The sequence below is a fragment of the Phyllostomus hastatus genome, unplaced genomic scaffold (assembly GCF_019186645.2).
Source record: "Phyllostomus hastatus isolate PE091 unplaced genomic scaffold, TTU_PhHast_1.1 phas_scaffold_21, whole genome shotgun sequence".
Taxonomy (NCBI): domain Eukaryota; kingdom Metazoa; phylum Chordata; class Mammalia; order Chiroptera; family Phyllostomidae; genus Phyllostomus; species Phyllostomus hastatus.
In genome coordinates this window covers 25938501-25957056 of record NW_025334017.1, presented here as the reverse complement: position 1 = coordinate 25957056, position 18556 = coordinate 25938501, and the positions used below count along the sequence as shown (strand labels likewise).

Genomic DNA, 18556 nt, shown 5'->3' with positions numbered 1-18556 from the left:
TGCGTTTGTTTTCCTTTGACATCTCTAGATCTTTAGGAATAGAATTCTTGACAAGACATACCTCAAGAAGCCAAATCAAATTTCTTTTTCCAAACAAGCTCTCTGTTAGCATACAGTCATTGCTCACCACCACTGATTAGATGAATTCACTTCCATGGGACCATGCACCTCAGTAACACCCCTGTCCAAACTGAAAATGGAAAATGCAAAACTACAATAAAACCTTCAGCTGCACCTTGGTTTCAGAATCCATGAGAATGAACCGAACAAAACTGGCTTTTTGATTATGTGAGCTGCCTAGGCTGAAAATATTTAAAAAGCCCTAACAAACTTAGCAAGGTGTCATACGTTTTATAGGCTTAGGTTTCTTCAAATGCAAGAAACAAATTTTTGTTTTTAGGTTACAATTTCTCTCAGTTCTGTAAATCACTTCTATCCAAACTTTGTGCCCATGCCTTTGAAATTATTTGACAAAAATGCAATAGCTTATTTTCTTTTCCACTTTGTAACAGTTTTCAGAGGGAATTTATGGTAGCTTTTAGGGATCAAGACCTTCATTGTTCAGAGTGCCCTTCTTAAATCCCCCTGAAATGCGAAGCTTTGGTCTGCGCCACGTCCAGGTTCCTCTCCTGCTTCCACTGCTGCTGCTGCTTCCCACAAACATGTGAGATAACGTGGAAGATTTTCAAGGATACAAAATCATTAATAAGGTACAAAAAAAGAGCAACATCTCTGGTCCAGAACTAATTAAAGTATCTCTGCATATAATCATCTGGAGAAAAATGGCAAGCATGTTAAGTCACTTGGAAGGTAAAAGACGGGCAATGGGTTACAAATGAGCTGTTTCAGGCCAAGCAGGACAAGGTTTCGGAACTCAGGAAAACCATGGCCTGGCATAAACTTTCTTTTAAAGAACAGCCTATATGAGTACATCAAATTTTAAAGAATGATCTTTGATCTAAAACCTAACTATCATGCACTATTAATCTGAGGTTCATAATATAGCCATGACCTATGCTGAAAATAGAGAAATACTAAACTTTGAAAGGCAATGTATGTAATGTTTTTCTCTGTGTTATTTCTCTTTCTAAAATAAAACAAGCTTAATCTTCAACTGAGTGTTCATTTTTGGTATATTTTTATATTAAGCTTAATAAGCACTATAGAAAAAAATTATCATTACAGCTATTCTCCCTCACAGTACTATCTGAATTAGACAGGTATTGAGATATTTTATCAAATACTTTTCTTCCCAACCTCCAACAATATTTATATCCTCCCAACTACACAAGTGAGGGTAAAAGGTGAGCAACGTAAAACTTAACTATAATGAGAGTATATTCCTGACTATTTTTCTCTACCTTCCCCCAACCCCTGCAACAGCATTCACTGTTAGTAGTAGCACTGGTAGTGGTATGACAATAAGGAAATCTATGCCCTACTCCAAACTCTCAGTCCTAATTCCTAGAGAAAAGCATCATCAATCATTTTTGCACACCTTTTCAGACATGTTTTCACAAAAAAATATAAGTATATACTTATGCATTCTTTCATTTTTAATACAAGTAAGGAGATGCCATACCAACATTTTTTTCTTTGCAAGTCTTTGAGGTATGTCCCTATCAGCATGGACACGGGTGCATCATCCTTTACAACATATGAATTACACTGAGGGTTGCCCCATAGTTTTATTTAACCAGTCCCTTACCAAAGGACATTTAGGGATTTCTCCTTTTTTGCTATAACTAACCATGCCTGAATGAGCACACATATAAGAATTTCTATGAGATATGTGGAATGGCTCGGTCAAAGAGTTTATTTGTAATTTTAATTGCTCTAAACTGCCAAATTGTCTTTCAAAGAGGTTACACGATTGGCCATCCCTGTTACAATTACTCTGCCCAGTTGCTGCTGAACATTTATCCTCCTCGATATTCATTTATAAAACTAAGCTAATGCATATGAATGAATGGGAAGCTACTACCCAAGACAATCTCACGAGTTAAGCACAAACACATTCAATTAAAAAGATATTGCTCTGTTCATTTATTTTTGCATGTGTCGTCTTGTCTCAATAAAATACTCATACTAAACTACTGAAAACATTTAGTGATTGTTTTGACCATCCGCTACAATGTTGTTATTAAATTTACATCTAGAAGTTAGAGGCTGGCTCAGAGGTCTACAGTTCAATGCGAGATAACAACAATTGCTAAATTTAACAAATAAAAGTTGACTAAAATCCACTGTCAGCTCACGAGCTTCTTGTCCTCTCTTATTACTAAATTGTAATTTGGTAAGCTCATGTAATTATCAAGCACATTCAAAATGTACTAATCAGTATCTATTTTTTCTTAAATCTGCAATGGCTGTCAATTACCTAAAGGATGAGTTCAAGTTCCTTAACATGATACACGAAGCTCTTTAAAACTCTGGTCCCCGATCAGCTCTCAGCTGATTCTCTGTCACTCTTTTCCACATGCTTTCATCTTTGGTCACAACTACTCCTTGAACCTTGAAGATGCCACGCTCTTTAATGTCTTTCTGCACTTAGTCAAGTTGTTGATTCTGCCAGGGTATAGCTCCCTCTGTCCTGACTGGATCTCCTACACAACCTTCAAGACCCAGCTTAAGTAAAACCTTATCCTAGAGGCTCAACCCAACTCACCAAGGCATCTTTGTGCCCGCATCACTTTATACCTCCATCTGTCATGAACAGATCGTAGTGTACAGTAATTGTGCCTTTCTCATTCACCATCCATTGTGCTACCTGAGGGGACAGGCCATAGTTTGTTCACTTTTGTATTCTCCCCTCCCCATGGCTTAACATGGTACACATAATTGGTACTTACTATGTGTTTGTTGAATGAATAGGAGTTAATTTAATTAATTTAAAGCATTCAGATAACTCTTTTTTTTGGTTGGGAGACAGAGCTAGTCCAATGTGATGGAGTAACTGGTGACCAGATCAGACAGGAAGGCAAGGAACACATCACAGAGAATAGGATGGGCCATAATAAAAAAATTAAGATGTTAATTGCTAAGGAAATCCACTGGAGGATTTAAAGCTGCAGGGTGATAGAATTTGATTTTGTTTTTGAAAAACTCACTTGACAAATAAAAATAAAACTGTTCCTATTTTATTTTATATGTAATATAAAATAAAATAATGTAATGGTAACATTTTAAGTGTAATAAGTGATCATATAGACACCTATTCAGAGATTCTTTTAGAGTAGTATTAAAGCATAGATGGGACCATGAAACCCAATGAGAATCTCAATCAAACCTCTTCCTGGAAAATTCTTGATGACAAAAAAGTTTGCATAAAATAGCTGGATACTCTAAAACCTTTCAAAGCCTATGAATCCCAGGCTAAAATGTCCTATTCTACATGCCATAGCTAATTTTTCTTTCTTAGGAGAGTAAGAACAATGTTTCACCTCTTGTAATACCTAAGAGACTGTTTCTCAATATAAAGAACACTGGTATTAACAAGTCTAGAAAAAAACAAATCCCCAGAGATCTTTCTTAGTAACATCCCATACCTGAACCCTATTGTTTCATGCTCTTCAAAAATGTAAACTTCCAGATCAAGAGTGAAAAAACATGAAAGTGAATGTTAGACTAATCAGTCCAGTCACTCCATCTCAAACTTAAACTCTCCCTTAACCAAGATTTCCAAAGCCAGAGTACTAATCAAGAAACTGTGGCCTAGCTGACCAAATAGCTGATTGCTACTTTCCATTTATAAAGACTGTTGATCTACGTTATTTTTATAATCTGACATTTTTTCATTTGTCAGCTCTAATTTGCCTCAATGTATAATTAGATATTTTTTCAAATACAGCTTACCCAGATGCAAAATAAGTTAATCAGTTCAAAACAACATGGAATAACAGAAACAGAGATATGAAAAACATACTAAAGGGAAAAGGGTTGAGAAGGAAGTATTAATCTGTAGTAGTGTGTGTGTGCACTACACAGAGAAGCAAGTTAATAAACTTTAGAGAGCTGCTCACAGCTATTAAAAAAGACCTTGAAATACTATCAAAACAATTTGCATTCGACATCTATTATACCACGTTAAAATAAAATATCAGTTTTACTGAATAATTGAGAAGTGCATCAGACTTACACAGCAATTGTGCAAAAGAAATCACTTGTTTTCTCTTTTCCCTGATATAGCAAAGGTGCTGACCATCACTAGCTGCCACTAGCACACGACACTGCTGGATGCCCTCGGTGACGTGGCCATCAGAGCAGGATCACTGGAGTGCTTCTTCTGCCTGAAAGATCTTTCCCACGAAATTTTTGTAATTGTGATGATTCTTCCAACTCCTGAGATAGGTTACATAGGTAGGTAGGTAGGTAGGTAGGATTGATAGTTTTGTTCCATTTAAAAGTACAGAGAAGGGACCAGGTCATTTCCTTATGGCACTTCTCCTAAAGGATTACCAATCACTGCTGAAATGACCACCAGCCCCCTTCCCTGGTCACTTGTTATGAGAACCACTTCAGGTTTTGGAGCAAGTGCTTTCATGCAGTATTCCACTCATACTATCAGCAACACAGCACCTTGCAGAATTCATCTTGCTGATATTCAGCCCACGGTGTTAGCTGAGACCCAAATGTCCCTTGGAGATCTGACCCTAAAACTCAGTGAAAAATGATACATCCCAAAGGATTTCTAGAGAATATCAAACTTTCCTAAATCTAAATTCAAATCCAAAATGTTCAGCTACCAATACTGTAACAGTTGTAGTAATTTTCATGGCTAACACTGGAAAACATTTTATTCTAAAACTATTCTGGTTCTTTCCTTTTTTCTTTCTCTCTCTCTCTCTTTCTTTCTTTGTCTCTCTCTCTTTCTTTTTTCTTTTCTTCCTTCCTTTCCTTTTTTCCTTCCTTCTTCCTTCCTTCTCTCTAAGAATATTCATCATATTATTTTAAAACTCAAAAGTGATCTACAGTATTGTTCTGTAGTAGCACATAAACTACCTAACTCAAATATTTTTAGATAATTTTAACATGTCAAGAATTTGGTGTTTTCCATGATTCAAATATGAAGAAATATTCTAATAATCCAATCTCCAACAAGACTCAAGTTCATCAAATTACAGCACATTCACTAACTACAGATCTATACAGAAAATAAAGTTATCCCATTATCCCAAATCCTGACATATTTAAACTGTTTGCTAGGATAGTTTTTGACCTCAGCTTCTCATAGTCTGTAACACCCAAACACCTGGAGCTGAAACTCTAGATTAATGTATAATTTTTCCCTCAGGAAATCTATATTTCTCCATAAAAAGTAATTTTTAAATACTAAGTTTGGCCAGTTTATGTGTTATAATTATCTTTACATTACAAGATAATGATGAAATATGTAAAAGTCACTACATACTGCAAAGGATCACATAAAAATCAAAGAGTTATTAAATAAACAGATGCTCTTATTTTTTTGTGATCTAAATAACCTAAAAACATGAAATAAAACAGGAAGACAGTCACACATGTCTGTTTGTAGACTGAATCTTCATGCCTTTAAGTGACTATCAAATGTTAGGGCTTGGACCTAAAAGAGAAAGAATGAAATATTAATAATGCCCCACCTTGTGAGAGCTCGGCATTACTTGACACTACACAGAAACCGACCTTTTTGTCCTTCAGGCTTGCCTACCAGGCCCCATCTTCTATCGCAAAAGCCAAATCATCTGATCCCAAACTAACTGTCAACTGCCTGTGATGGTGGGAAGCCAGACATCAATCAATCAGGTTTTATCAGACGCTCTCTTCGTTTCTCTGTTGTGCTCATCTTATCATCTGACCCAGTTGTAGCCCTGACTTCAGAAGCTTAAGCAACTTGATGACAAAATATGCGCCTGTTTGTCCAAGATGCACATTGTTAAGAAGTGGGGTGATATTTTTAGCAGCTACCTCATATATTTGCAAATGAAACTCTTGAATATTTCAGTTTGACACAAGCCCCATGCTGGTCAGTCTTCCCTGCACATGAGTCTGCTCTTGGCTGTGGGAGGCCCAGTAAATTCAAAATATGCAAGAGTACGGAGGTACAAATCAAATGCCATTGGAAAAATGGGGTTATTTATGTCAATGTAGGCAGAAAGCTCATCAAAATGAGAATATTGTCCTTTGTCCCTTCAAGATGAAAAAGAAGATCTAATTGATAAATATGCACAATACAAATTCAGATAGTTTTAGCCCAAACAAATAAAAATAACTCAGAAAACTAAAAGCCTTTAATATCTACTCGCATTGATTAGGGTCCTGAAGGAAAAAAATGTTTAAACCATCAATACTGTTGACAAATACAATTTAGCTGGTCCACAGCTCCAATGACATATGGAATATGCTCCTATACACAATAAATTCGTCTAGCAAGGAGGCAGTTATGACATAGATTATGAATTTGAATTGTTTTTAATTCAAAGTAAATATTCGTTACATAATTTTTACACAAAAGTGAGAAGAGTACAATATACATGTATTTTTTTGATACTCGATTTTAGCATAAGTAGCTGTTTACTTACTTAAGTTAGTGTTTTTTTTTTTTCAGGGAATAATTGGTCAAATATTTAGATTTTCCTTAAATTATGAAAAATGAAATTATTCATAATTTTCATTATGAATATAAGATTTCTGTTAATAGTGTTATAATTATGTCATCTATCTCTCATTAGTCTTCACTTAACTATACTTTGAAACATTTCTACAAGCAGCATAACATTTACCCACAGTTTATTCACATTACTGTAATACTCAGTGATGTACAGTGATATATTTTGACATGGATGAAAATGCACACCATGCAAATAATTCATACACAGTGATGAAGTACAAAAATAATTTGTATCTCATTCCAAAATATTTCCACTGAATTCACAGGGTTTTATAAAAAAAACAAATGCCTTTGACCTTCTCAGCACACAAAAGAAGCAAGAAGTCTCCCAATATAAAGCATTTACACTTTGGAGCAATGACACATGGAAAACTGAACAAAGCCCTACTAATGATACAAAAAAATATTTTTCCCTTTTACACGATTGTAAGACATTTCTTTAAATCCATTAAAATTTTTTGCAAATACCAAATATGCTAAAATGACATAAATTGTTATCATTAAATTATAAATAAATAATCAGATCTTTTAATTGAATTGTCTGATAACCTTCAAAACCACTCTTCCAAATTAGGTAAACTAAATGTTGTAAGCAAAAGAGAAATGGAAAATACTGAGTGTATTTATTTATTTACTATTATTATTTGTTTTATTATTTTTAAAACCACTTAATAAATTATTTGTTTAGCTGCTTTTTAAATAAACTTAGAGAAATCTGGCCCTCAGTTGAATTTGAAGATTTGTCAATTCACTATTTTTAATCTTCCAATCTTCTAAGTTTGTTGTAGCTTGAAATAATTTCAGAATATACTACAGCGAAGCAAATGTAAGTCTTCCTTAAAGACTACACCATCTTTAATATTCCAAAAGCACTAGTAGGTAAATTTTAAGTTCCAGATAAATAGGCAATAAAGGACATATATTTGTCTCTAACTCTATATTTTGTAATTAATTCTTCATGCTATTCAAGTTTTAAGGCATTTGTAAATTTTGTAATAAAAGAATTTTAGAGATTATGGCTGAGAGTCTATGTTAACTAACTCACTTAAGATACCTTACACATGCAATATCATATAGATGTCAACTGGTTGAAAACTATCTTTTATTGTCTCAATAAGAGATGTTCACCAAAGTTTTCCAAATGTAGATTAGAGTAATTCATATCTTCAAAAGAATTTATGTGTCTAAGAAGGAAACCAACAGGAAAAGAACATTAAATGTATCTTCAACAAATGCCCTTTTAAGTATAATTTTAGATGAATTTAAAAATTTAAGCAAAAATTTAAAAATAGCTTTCCAACAGCCTACTGAAAAGTTACTAAAATCATATATATTTATGGTAGCTATATATAAGCTGTTACATCATATATATATATATATTTGCGACAGTTTTTATGTTTAATTTGATATTAACAAAAGTCAAACCATGTACAAGAAAATATCAAACTAACACCACAACTTTTAGCAATTCAAAAGGACGCATTTTCACAAATTAAGAAAATTAAGCTGTCACTGGTGATATCCAGGTAAAATGAAGGTCTATTTAATACTAAATATTATATTAGTGCCTCTAACAAACATATTCCCTGTTTTACACCTGTGGGGATAGTACCAGAATAATAAACAACAAGCAGCATTGTCTTGAAAACTAAATAAGACAATAAACAGCATTGTCTTGAAAACTAAATAAGAGTTTACTTTCTGCTATTACCTGGACAATGCATGGAATGAATAAGCAATTAATTATATGCTATTGGTTATAGTTACCACTTGCACTCGACACTCATTTTTAAAGTCTCCAAAATCACGGGATTCATATACAGTTTCCCATACACAAACATGTTTAAGTTTATTTAATACCCACAACCCTAAGAGTAGAGTTCCGCAGATGCCATTTCTAAATACAGGTTTTACTCTTTAGCATAACTTTAAAAAAAGTAAGGTGAATGTCCGATGATATGATTTGGGAAAAAATGCTAATTTTAGATTATTAATATATCTCAGGAATATCAACAAAATAGCATGTCTTTTGTTTCTTGGCTTTCGCAACTTATGATCTTTTATTATCTTTTCAAACATTCTTCAAGGACATCTATCCTTTCAGTGTATTGCTTTAGGATTTCACTTATTAGCAATGAATATTTAATATTAAAATATTGCCTTAAATATTTCTTCCTTGGACCTGAAGATCCATAGCGAATCTCTCTGGTCTGAGACATGACTAGTTACCTCACACCCAACCTGAGGCAAACTGGTCCTCAAAAGTATTTTTTTTTAAAGAGGTGGATATTATAATAATGGACCAAGAAAGAAAGGATAGAAGAGAAAAAAAAATAGCCTCTTATTTTACCATCTGAGATCTTGAGCAAAACCTATTCTACCTAGTAATTATCATACATTCATTTTTACAAGTATTTGTCAAAAGTATAAATTACTGAGACTTTAAATAATTCTGAAGAGGCAATTCTTCTCTACCTTTTTGTCATCTCAAAGAGACAGTCTGACAGTATGGTATGATACCCTCTCAGACAAGCCTCTCGGCATTAATATTTAAATCTCGCCTATCCCTTGTGATTGGAATTCAGCCTCTATTCGCAAACAAAAACTAAATCAATGTTCTCAGAGTTCAAACTAGATCCCTAAACAGTTTGCCGCTCTCTATGCACAGATAAGATAAACTTTCTTTGACCCAAGAGATGAAGTTGCCATGACGATCAGAGAGTCCACTTTCTATATTGATATTTTGCTGATGTAACAACAAATAGAACCAGATCCCAGTGCCGATAATGGTGATTAATTAATACTAATATTGATCCCTACAAGCAAGAGACAAGGCTATTAACTTGAAGCCTGAAAAGTCAATTGTTACCTGTGGCAGAGATACTAGCAGCTGATTTGGAAGCATAATAAACAAATGTGCTATCTTTATGCTAATACCTTTAAAGAGATAGTTCTTTCTGGAAGGCCAAATATTGCCATGTTTGAGCTTATTAATTTCATTACCTTTCAGCTTTTAAAAATTTAACCTTAATGAATGATACATACTTACCCCTTTATCTATAGTGGAAACACATTCTCTGGTGACTGAAGTCAGGGACTATCGCTGCTGTTCATTTGGTGAGGGAATGAATTTTACACAGTGGCAGGCACTGAAGCAGACGGATTTCAGAAATACCTGCAGTACTCTCCTGAAATGTCCTCCAGAATTAGGAAAGTAACAAGAACTCCAAGGGAACATCATTTGGAGATCAGGGCTCCACAGTTAACCATATTTACTCATACTTTTTAGTGAGCAAAGATTGCATTAAAAAATATTCTTGAAAAGTATATTCTGAAATAAACCTAATTTTAGATTCTTCACACAATTCAGCCAAACATCAGATAACTTCCTCTAAATAGTATCACTTCATTTAAAATATGAACATAACATTATTTTGAAGGAAAGTTCATTTGGAAAGGCACTTTCTTGAAATGTAAAAATAAATTAAAGAATTTAGAATGAGTAAATTAGTTTATTTGTTTAATACCCTTTTTTTACAAAAGTTACATATTAGAAAGTGGGGAAATGACTAAAATGAAAATAAGTCCATTCTTGATCTGCCTTGGTGATGGAGAAGAGTAAATATATCAAAATTTGAAATCTATATATCTAGTCCAAAATATCTCATTTTAGCAAACATATTAGTTTCAATCTTGTTGTCTCAAAACTTTTTCCAGCGATAATAACTAAGAGCAAAATTCGGGTTTTTTTGGTCATTTTTGTCATGTGAAGGAAAGGAAGGCCCAATCAGTCCTTAAATAGTCCTCAAAGAGCAGAAATAACATGGATGAGACCTTGAATAGTTCATGAACAGGAGAAGTGAGTCACCTTAACTATAACAAAGTGAACTTAATTTACACTAACTACTCTTTAGGCAAAACATAAATACAGGTATAGTCTATACCCTTGATGTGATAACCAATGAATATCTTAATTTGTACCCACAATTTCCCAGAACAAATTGATGTATAAATATTTTCATTAACCCTTAAATAGATAATAAATTTTAAATTAGCAGAATATAAAACTCAGAAGCAAATCATCTAATTGTGTATTTTCTTACAACTTAATAGCACCAACTTAAATAATATTTGACAAGTCATATCGTATTTTCTATGTCTATGTTTAAATAGCTCAGGAAATAAAATTTATAAAAATGTATTATTAACCACGTGATATATAAAATAAACACTGACATCGTATGTGAAATTGAGAGATGCTCACGCGCCCTATAATTGAATCAGTAAACTATATTATTCACAAGGTCTCTAACTACAATTTACAGAAAAGTTCGAACTTCTTCATCTACTTAAAAAATACTGTGATATCTGATACTAAACTTCATAGTTTTCCTTACTCCATGATTTTACAAATGAACCACTTTGGAAAGTTACCAGAAGTGGAAAACATAAGAGCTGCTCTTTCCAAGTCATATCGCCAAGCTCTGGTCTGAACTCTTACAGCAACTAGGGATGAAAATGCTACCGCATTCATATTTCCCTTGTTGATTCCACTGAACTTAAAAAAACAACTGCCTACATGATTAATGATCTTTTATTCTCCGAAAAGCCAGAATTTGTGTATTAGCCATCTTAAAATTTGCCTACTTTTTAATCTACTAAATATTATTCCTAGATTTTTTCCAGAAAATCCTATGTATTAATATATTTCACATTTGTAAAAAAATTAATTTGTTTACCTTACAGTGAGTACCAATCTATTTAATTGATAAAACAATTATTCTATAAAATGTATTATCCTTTATTGCATGGCCAGTGTAAAAACAGGTATTCCAAAATGTTACTCTGCCAAAAAATGTATAAAATGAAATTCATGTCATGAGACATATCATAAACCAAAAAGAAAGGCTTATTTTTAATGTTATATTTCATTATTCTTAAAACTCAGATGAAATAAGCAATTTGTTTCAAAGCAAAAGCCTGTCAATAATTGGCAGGTGAAAGCAAGACAAGCTGAGTAAGAGTGATGACTGATGGATTTCAAATGTGTAGAGCATTCCCGAACCTTTTAAAAATAATATTAATGATGATACCATAGATAATTAACCTCGAAATTGTAAATTAAGCATTAATTTAAGAAACACCAAATAAGAGCTCTGTACTAGAACAATGAAAACTAACCACAATCGCTTCTTTGAAAACCATACTTTTAAGGTTCTGAAGATGACTTGGTGAAAGGTTTTCACACTACCAAATATTACATAAATTTAATACGCAACACTCTCAGTTTAAAACCATAATAAAACATTAAATACTACCTACTCTTATGAAAAGTGGCATAAAACATGAAAACACCACTGTGTCAGCCAGGGACTCCTACGGCCTGAAAGTATTAGATCATCTCAAATAACAGAAAGGTAATTTATTCACTATGAACAGACTCCAACTTCTGCACTGACCCTTCTACAAAACTGCTAACAGGATTATTCTTAACATGGAACATTTCACTTTCCAAGTGCATATTAAATTCCCAATACCTACACTTCACTTTTCAAAAAAAATTATGCCTCTTAATTCACCCTTTCTTTTTCTTTTGCCACAAATTATTTGGTATATGAACTAGACTGAACATTTATATTCTCCATGTTTGGAAACATCCAGCAATCTAAAAGTTTTCAGAAAACTGTACTTCCACAGTATGAAGAGTGTTTGGTCCTAATCTGGTATGAGAATAAAACATTTGAGTTCCTCTCCTCCCTTTTCCACCTCTACCTTAAATACTTGGCAGCATCTGCAACAAACAAGCAAACGGTTATTTTCCCAGAGCCAGGACATTTCAGTGGCACTGAAGTTGGGGCCCCCACAGGGCGGTAAACACATTACCAGAGACAACAGCTCGGAGAAGAAACCAGTAAAACTGCGCACACAAACACGTTTACTAATCATAAAGAGATGCGTTGGTAGAAGAAAAAAAATCATCATTTCTGTCATAAATTTTGCAGTGCAGCCCCAGAATGGAGAACAATCTGGGCAATTTATTGGCATATTGGCAGGAGGTGATAAGGCTAAAAACAACAACGGCGAGCAGCTGTGCGAGGAGATGGGCTGATAGCGCGATGTGGCTCCCACACCAAACACCTCCCGTCCTATCAGGGCTTTTTATCAAGCCAGGATGACAATAATAGCTTAGGAGAGAAAGCTTCTGAGGGGAGGACAGAAAATGTAGTCTTGGAATAGGAAAAAAAAAATCTGAATTTTGGGACAAAACATGGGGGCAAAATACATAATTTATCACTGTATTATCGGGAAATCCAGGCAGTCTAATCAAGGAGCACTGAGTGACTATTTTTTGCCTTATCATCCAAAGTGGTGGAAACGGAGAAGGAATTATCAGGCTTCTGCAGATTGCTGGGCTGGAATTTTAATGGTAATAATCGGGTTTCTGATGGTATATCTTCTCCGCTTATCTTTCCCATTATCTCCTCTTATCTGGCCAGTCATCATAGCAAATTAATGGTGCTCTTTCAGCGTCGCCTTTTTATCGCTGCCCGGAGAGCACCCAAGGGGAAAGAATAAGCAAAATATTAAAATACTGCATAAATCACAATTTTAGATAGCAGGGAACTGTACGCAGTAAAAGAGAAAAAAAAACTGTGCCCAACAACCTTTTTGTCCTTTAAATTGACTGTCTTCAGAGTTTCTGGTCTGAGCTGACTTTTGCCTGTCATAGTTGCTCTAAACTGGGTGTGTGTTATCAGCAGTGCCAAAGGTTTATTTTCAAATTCAGGACATTTCCAAGTTTAAAATGCAGTTTCATTAGTTGCACAAAATGCCCTTGTTTCAAAAAGCAGTTTCTATGATATTTTTCAAACTTACATTTGATCCAGAATAGCAAAAGCAACAGTGTTTGTAATAATAGCAGTAATAATAATAACAGTCAGCTGCACTTCTTATACACTACTAAATTTAGAGGGAGAGACCTATCATAGTAACGACTTTGAGGATCAAGACAAACTTCTCCATCTGCAGAACTGCTCTTACGCCTGGACAGGCAAAAAAGAGACAAATGTCGATAGGCTGCAACCAAAATGACTTTACAGCCAGTCAAACCACATTTAACTATTCCACCGCCACCATCCCCCCAAATACCCAGCCATTAGATAGCACTGCTGTAATATCACAATTCAAAGACCTTCAATTTGTCATTTTCCTTAACAGTGCAAGGGGCGAAGTGTGTCCACATTTACATAGATTACCACCGTGACCCCAAATGGAATCCAAAAATGCAAGTGTGTTTATAATACATATGTATGCATCTACCAGCAGGCAAAGACCACTATGCATAAGCATAAATATAATATTTATTCACTCTCAAATGAAAGAACTTTCAAGCTTTTTTAATAGTTAATAAATCACAGGTTTCAAATAAGCCACTAAAATGTTTTATGACCTATAACACAAGTGTAGCATCAGCAATTAGTTCCAACACTTTAATCTTCAATTATATGAGGTGGACACAGAAGGATAGAAAAAAAAATTAATGTAGCTAATTGAGAAGATAACAAAGTAGAATCAGATGGTCTTTGTGTCATACAATCAATTAATATTAATTATTTATTAACAATCTAGACAACAGCCCTGAACTAAAAACCATTTGCATTTAATGTTTATAATCATATTTTATAATATGCAGTTTTGTACTAGAAAAATACAACACTGAAACAGAAGGACACGATCGATTTAGTACTAAAAAGTAAAAGGCAATTAGGTACAACCATGAATAATCACTCTGAAAAAGTGAAAGTCTTCAAGAACAGTATCTCTACTTGATTAAAACTGCTTTGAGCCCAAAGTTAAGTCCAGTCCTTGCATAGAATAGGAACTGAAGTATAAAAGGAGAAGCCCAAGTTGCACAGAAGAGGAACTGAAGTATAAAAGAAGAATCCCACTAAATAAAAGCTACAATCGTGTATAAGAGGCAACAATTGTACACGGATATAAAGATCTCAATCCTTAACTGCAGCAACCTGCTTATAACAGGGACCCCATTTCACTCTGGAAAAGTTGATTGACACGATTTATTTTTAAACTACACCAAACAGAATTTTCAACTTTTGGGGATGGGATAAGTGTGATTAATAATCAAAAGGGAGGGTTTCTATTAAACCCTTATTAAAATTGCACGATAATCAGTTTTGGACTAGTTGCCCGACTTTACATAAGACGAAGAAATGGACAGAAAAACATACACTAGCAAAGCTGTTTCTCCTTTTCGGCCAAAGCGTTGAAGACGTGTTGCAGGGCAACAAGACACCATTGGAGGAATTGTACCCTACACAAGAAAAGTTGACCGAGTTGAGCTCTGGGAAAGTGTGTATTTTGGGCAGGTGCCTGTCGCCCCGCTGTGCCCCCTAAAAGTCACCCAGGTCCTCAGGGGCTCGGGGGCTCTAGGTCAGGCTCTCTCCTGCGCACCCGTGGCCTTGAACTCACAGCTTAGGTGGTGGGAAGTGTCGGGCGGCCCCTCCCTGCGAGGACTCACCGCGCCTGCAGGGCCAGACGCAAACCGAACCGCCACTCGGCAGAGCGTCCCGGCCACAAAAAACAGAGGAGCCCTGAACCCCAGGCGCGACCTGCTCATCGCAAGCCCAGAGCCCCCTGGGAGGAGGCGCATGGCCGCCCGCTGCAGAGGCGCGAACTTTTACACCTACTTTTTGTTTCGCTTCGGGTTTGGCGTGGCTCTGGCACCGCCCAAGACCAGGAGACCCGGACCCTGATTTCCCACTGCCTAGAGACTTTGCCTCCCCAGCCCCGAGGTCTCCACCAGCTTTTCGGAGAAAAGCTAAGTTCTCACCCTCGATGCTAAAAGTGGTCCCCCAGGGAAGCACCACGTCAATCGCAACAACAATGACAACAACCAAAATCATAATCATCTAAGTACTGCCCAGTGAGGCTCAACGATAAAGCAGCGGTGACCAAGTACGGACAGGGGTTGGAATTAAAAAGAAACCCGGGAGCGCGAAGAGTGAGCGGAGAAATCGTGGGATGTTCGTTGCAGCCTCTTGGTCGGCGCTCCGGCTGCCTGCCTGCCTGTCTGTCTGTCTGTCTGTCTGTCTGTGGCTGCCTAGCTTCCCTCCGGATGCTCAGGCAAAGTTTGACAAATCCGGAGAACCAGGAGCGGATTGACCCGAGGCTCCCTCCCTTTCCCGCCCCGCGCGCCCCCCTCCCCAGAAATAATCCCACCAACTCCCAGCCCCGCGTGCAAACTTACGTTTGATCTGCCGGGGTTTGCTCTGCTTTCGCCGGGACATCTCGGCGGCCGCCGCTGCTACTGGGGCTCCCGCGGTCCCCGCGGTCCCGGGTGCCGCTCTCTCAGCTCCCGCCTCTCCCGACGCCGCCGCTGGCCAGGCTCGGGCCGCCGCCGCCGGCCGGACTCCAGGTGCTCCGGGCGCGCGGGATCCGGGCGCTGGGCTCCTCCGGGAGCCGCGGATCCACGTTTGGCGATGAGCAGGCAAATGAGAAGACAGAGGGGGGCAGAGAGAGTGTGACAGTGGGGAGGGGAGGGGAGAGTGGGGGAGCGATGGGGGTGGGGGGACGGGAATTTACAAACGGATGGACAGGGAGAGAGAAAGGGACAGGGGGGACCGGGAAAGAAGGAACAGAAGGAGTGAGGGAAAGGAGAGCGAGCCGAAGGGAGAGGGGCGGAAGGCGCGGGAGAAGGAGCGCGCTTGCTCTCCCCTGGCCCCGGCGTGCGGGGCAGATTCCCGAGCGTGCCGCCGCCGCTCCGGGCCGCGCAGCTCGCGCTCTGCCGCGGGAGGTGGCGAGGCGCGCGAGGGAGGGGCGCGCCGGGGTTGTGGGGAGGGGAGACTATTCCATCAGCGAAAGGAGGATTGGCTGCATCTGAAGCCAGTCCGGACGCACACCAGGGCCCCGGCCTAGGTCGGGTGGGGTGCAGGGGAGCACGGTGGGGGGTTGGAGGGTGAGAGGCGTGGGGAGGGCTTGGAAGGAGGCCACCTTCTGCAGTTGACACCGCGTCAGCGCTAGTCATCCGCCAGAGCACCCCTTCTGGCAACTTCTTCCAACAGCCCCCTCTGATGGACCCCAACTCTCCCCTCTCACGCCTCGCCTATCCGGCGGGGCACAAAGAAATCTCAGTCTCCATAAACTTTGTGCTTCCAGTTATGCCGCCCCCTCCCCTAGCCTCCACCCCCGCCCTTCCAGCTTCTTGGCAGGAAGGTTAGGCCACTGGCAAAATCCTCAGCGAGAGCCAGCTGATCACAAATGCCAACTGTGTGTCTTGGGGCCGGTTAACTCCTCTCATCTGCCCAGGCTCTCAGGAGACCATTTCATTGCTCTCAAGGTTCCCTGGAGACCACCGTGGACACGGACCATCCCCCCACTTGGCCCGCGCAGATGGGATGCTGCTGAGCGGCGCCCTTAAAGTGCTGTGTCTCACCTCCAGCTTCCACGTCAGATTGTAAAAATTCTAAGTTTGGACGCAGGCGGACATTTTTCTCACATCAGGAAGGAGGACCATTCGCTAGGTGATTAGCCCTAGGTGGGAAATGAACCCTCTCTAGTCAGACACTAACTTTTAGAGGAAGTCTGTGGAAGTTCCCATGTCACTTCCCGGCCCCACGACCTTTCATTCTTTTAGCTCTTCTGCCCCAAGGAAGCAGCCGGCGACTAATAAAAGATTTGATCTTGCCATAATTTCCCAAGCAGGTAAGACCCAATAACTATTTCATGGTTCTTTGGCTTTTAAAGTTTTATTTCATTCATATTCAATTATTGTGTGGGGGTAGTATATTGAAAACTGCAAGTCAGAAGAAGAACAAATTTTTTGAAGTGGTTTGTATAGTTATTATTTTGGCCAAGTTAAGCTGCATGAGGCTAGCTTAGTTTCTCATAGTTTCGTATACACTGAGTATTAAATATATTCTCCTGGGTAAGCTGGAAGTAGCTTCTGTCCAAGTGGCAGTGTTTAACTGGCTGCTTTATGTAATCAGTATTTACTAATAAACTCCACTGCAGTTAATATATGTCCCCCCAGATACTGCTGACTTTTCCCCCAGGTTGTGAGCTCACCCACTCTGCTCTGAAACCGCACTTCCCTTCTTTTGGTTGACTAGCATTGGAGTGAGCCCCACCAAACTCTGAAAGTGTCTGAGGGTCAGGAGAGAGCCTCGGCTGATTGAGCATAATGCAGGCTGCTCGGTGTGCAGAAGGCACTGTAATCAGCATCATTTATAACCCCATCAGGACATCTTCTGGAAGGTATAAAGAGTTGCCCTGTGAAAGGTATGGCTGAGAGAATCTTAATACAGAGCTGAAGACCAATTGTGAATTGTATTACACTACCATTAGTACTATTGCCATATGAGGCTATAAGAATACATGGTCCTTTGCAGTGGAAAATGCACTAAATTGATAAAGTCCCTCCCCTGAAGAACCAAGAAATTAAAGCCGTAAGTACCAGGAAAAGCAGGGTTATTTGTGTTTGTGTCGTGAAATGAATAAGCAGACAGAGAACTACAGATTTTTGCCTTATTAATTTTCAATTCATTACAATTAAACTGGGGTGCTTAGAATGGGATGTATTGTATAGTATGGCTTTTAAAGATCTTTTTACAGAACTGGCTGACTTTTTATATCACCCAGAAGGAATGCCCACTGGAATTAAAATATCATAACAGTTAGTGTTTCTTTTGGCATTTGAAATGGTTAAATATGCAAAGCAGAAGAGAAACAAATAAATCTCAGCTAAATATTCACTTTAAAAGCTGAAAGAAGCAAAAGTCGGAATTCAAAGCAAGATTGATAAAATAACCAGACTCCATTATCAGAAATATAGTTTGTCTAAATTTATAAAATATGTTAATTATAGCTAATACGAATGAATTAAACTAAGGG

General features: G+C 37.8%; 1 protein-coding gene across 2 annotated transcripts in view; it reads right to left on the bottom strand.

The window, feature by feature from the left end:
* Window positions 1–16097, bottom strand: part of ZFPM2 (zinc finger protein, FOG family member 2) — a 440007-nt gene extending 423910 nt beyond the window's left edge. Inside the window, exon 1 of one of the 2 annotated variants that reach the window (XM_045861592.1) lies at window positions 15915–16097. In XM_045861592.1, coding sequence (XP_045717548.1) covers window positions 15915–15954 — 40 coding nt within the window. In that variant the 5' untranslated portion in view covers window positions 15955–16097. The remainder of the gene's footprint in view (window positions 1–15914) is intronic. The other variant, XM_045861593.1, reaches the window with a different exon arrangement.
* Between the last annotated feature and the right edge of the window lie 2459 nt (window positions 16098–18556).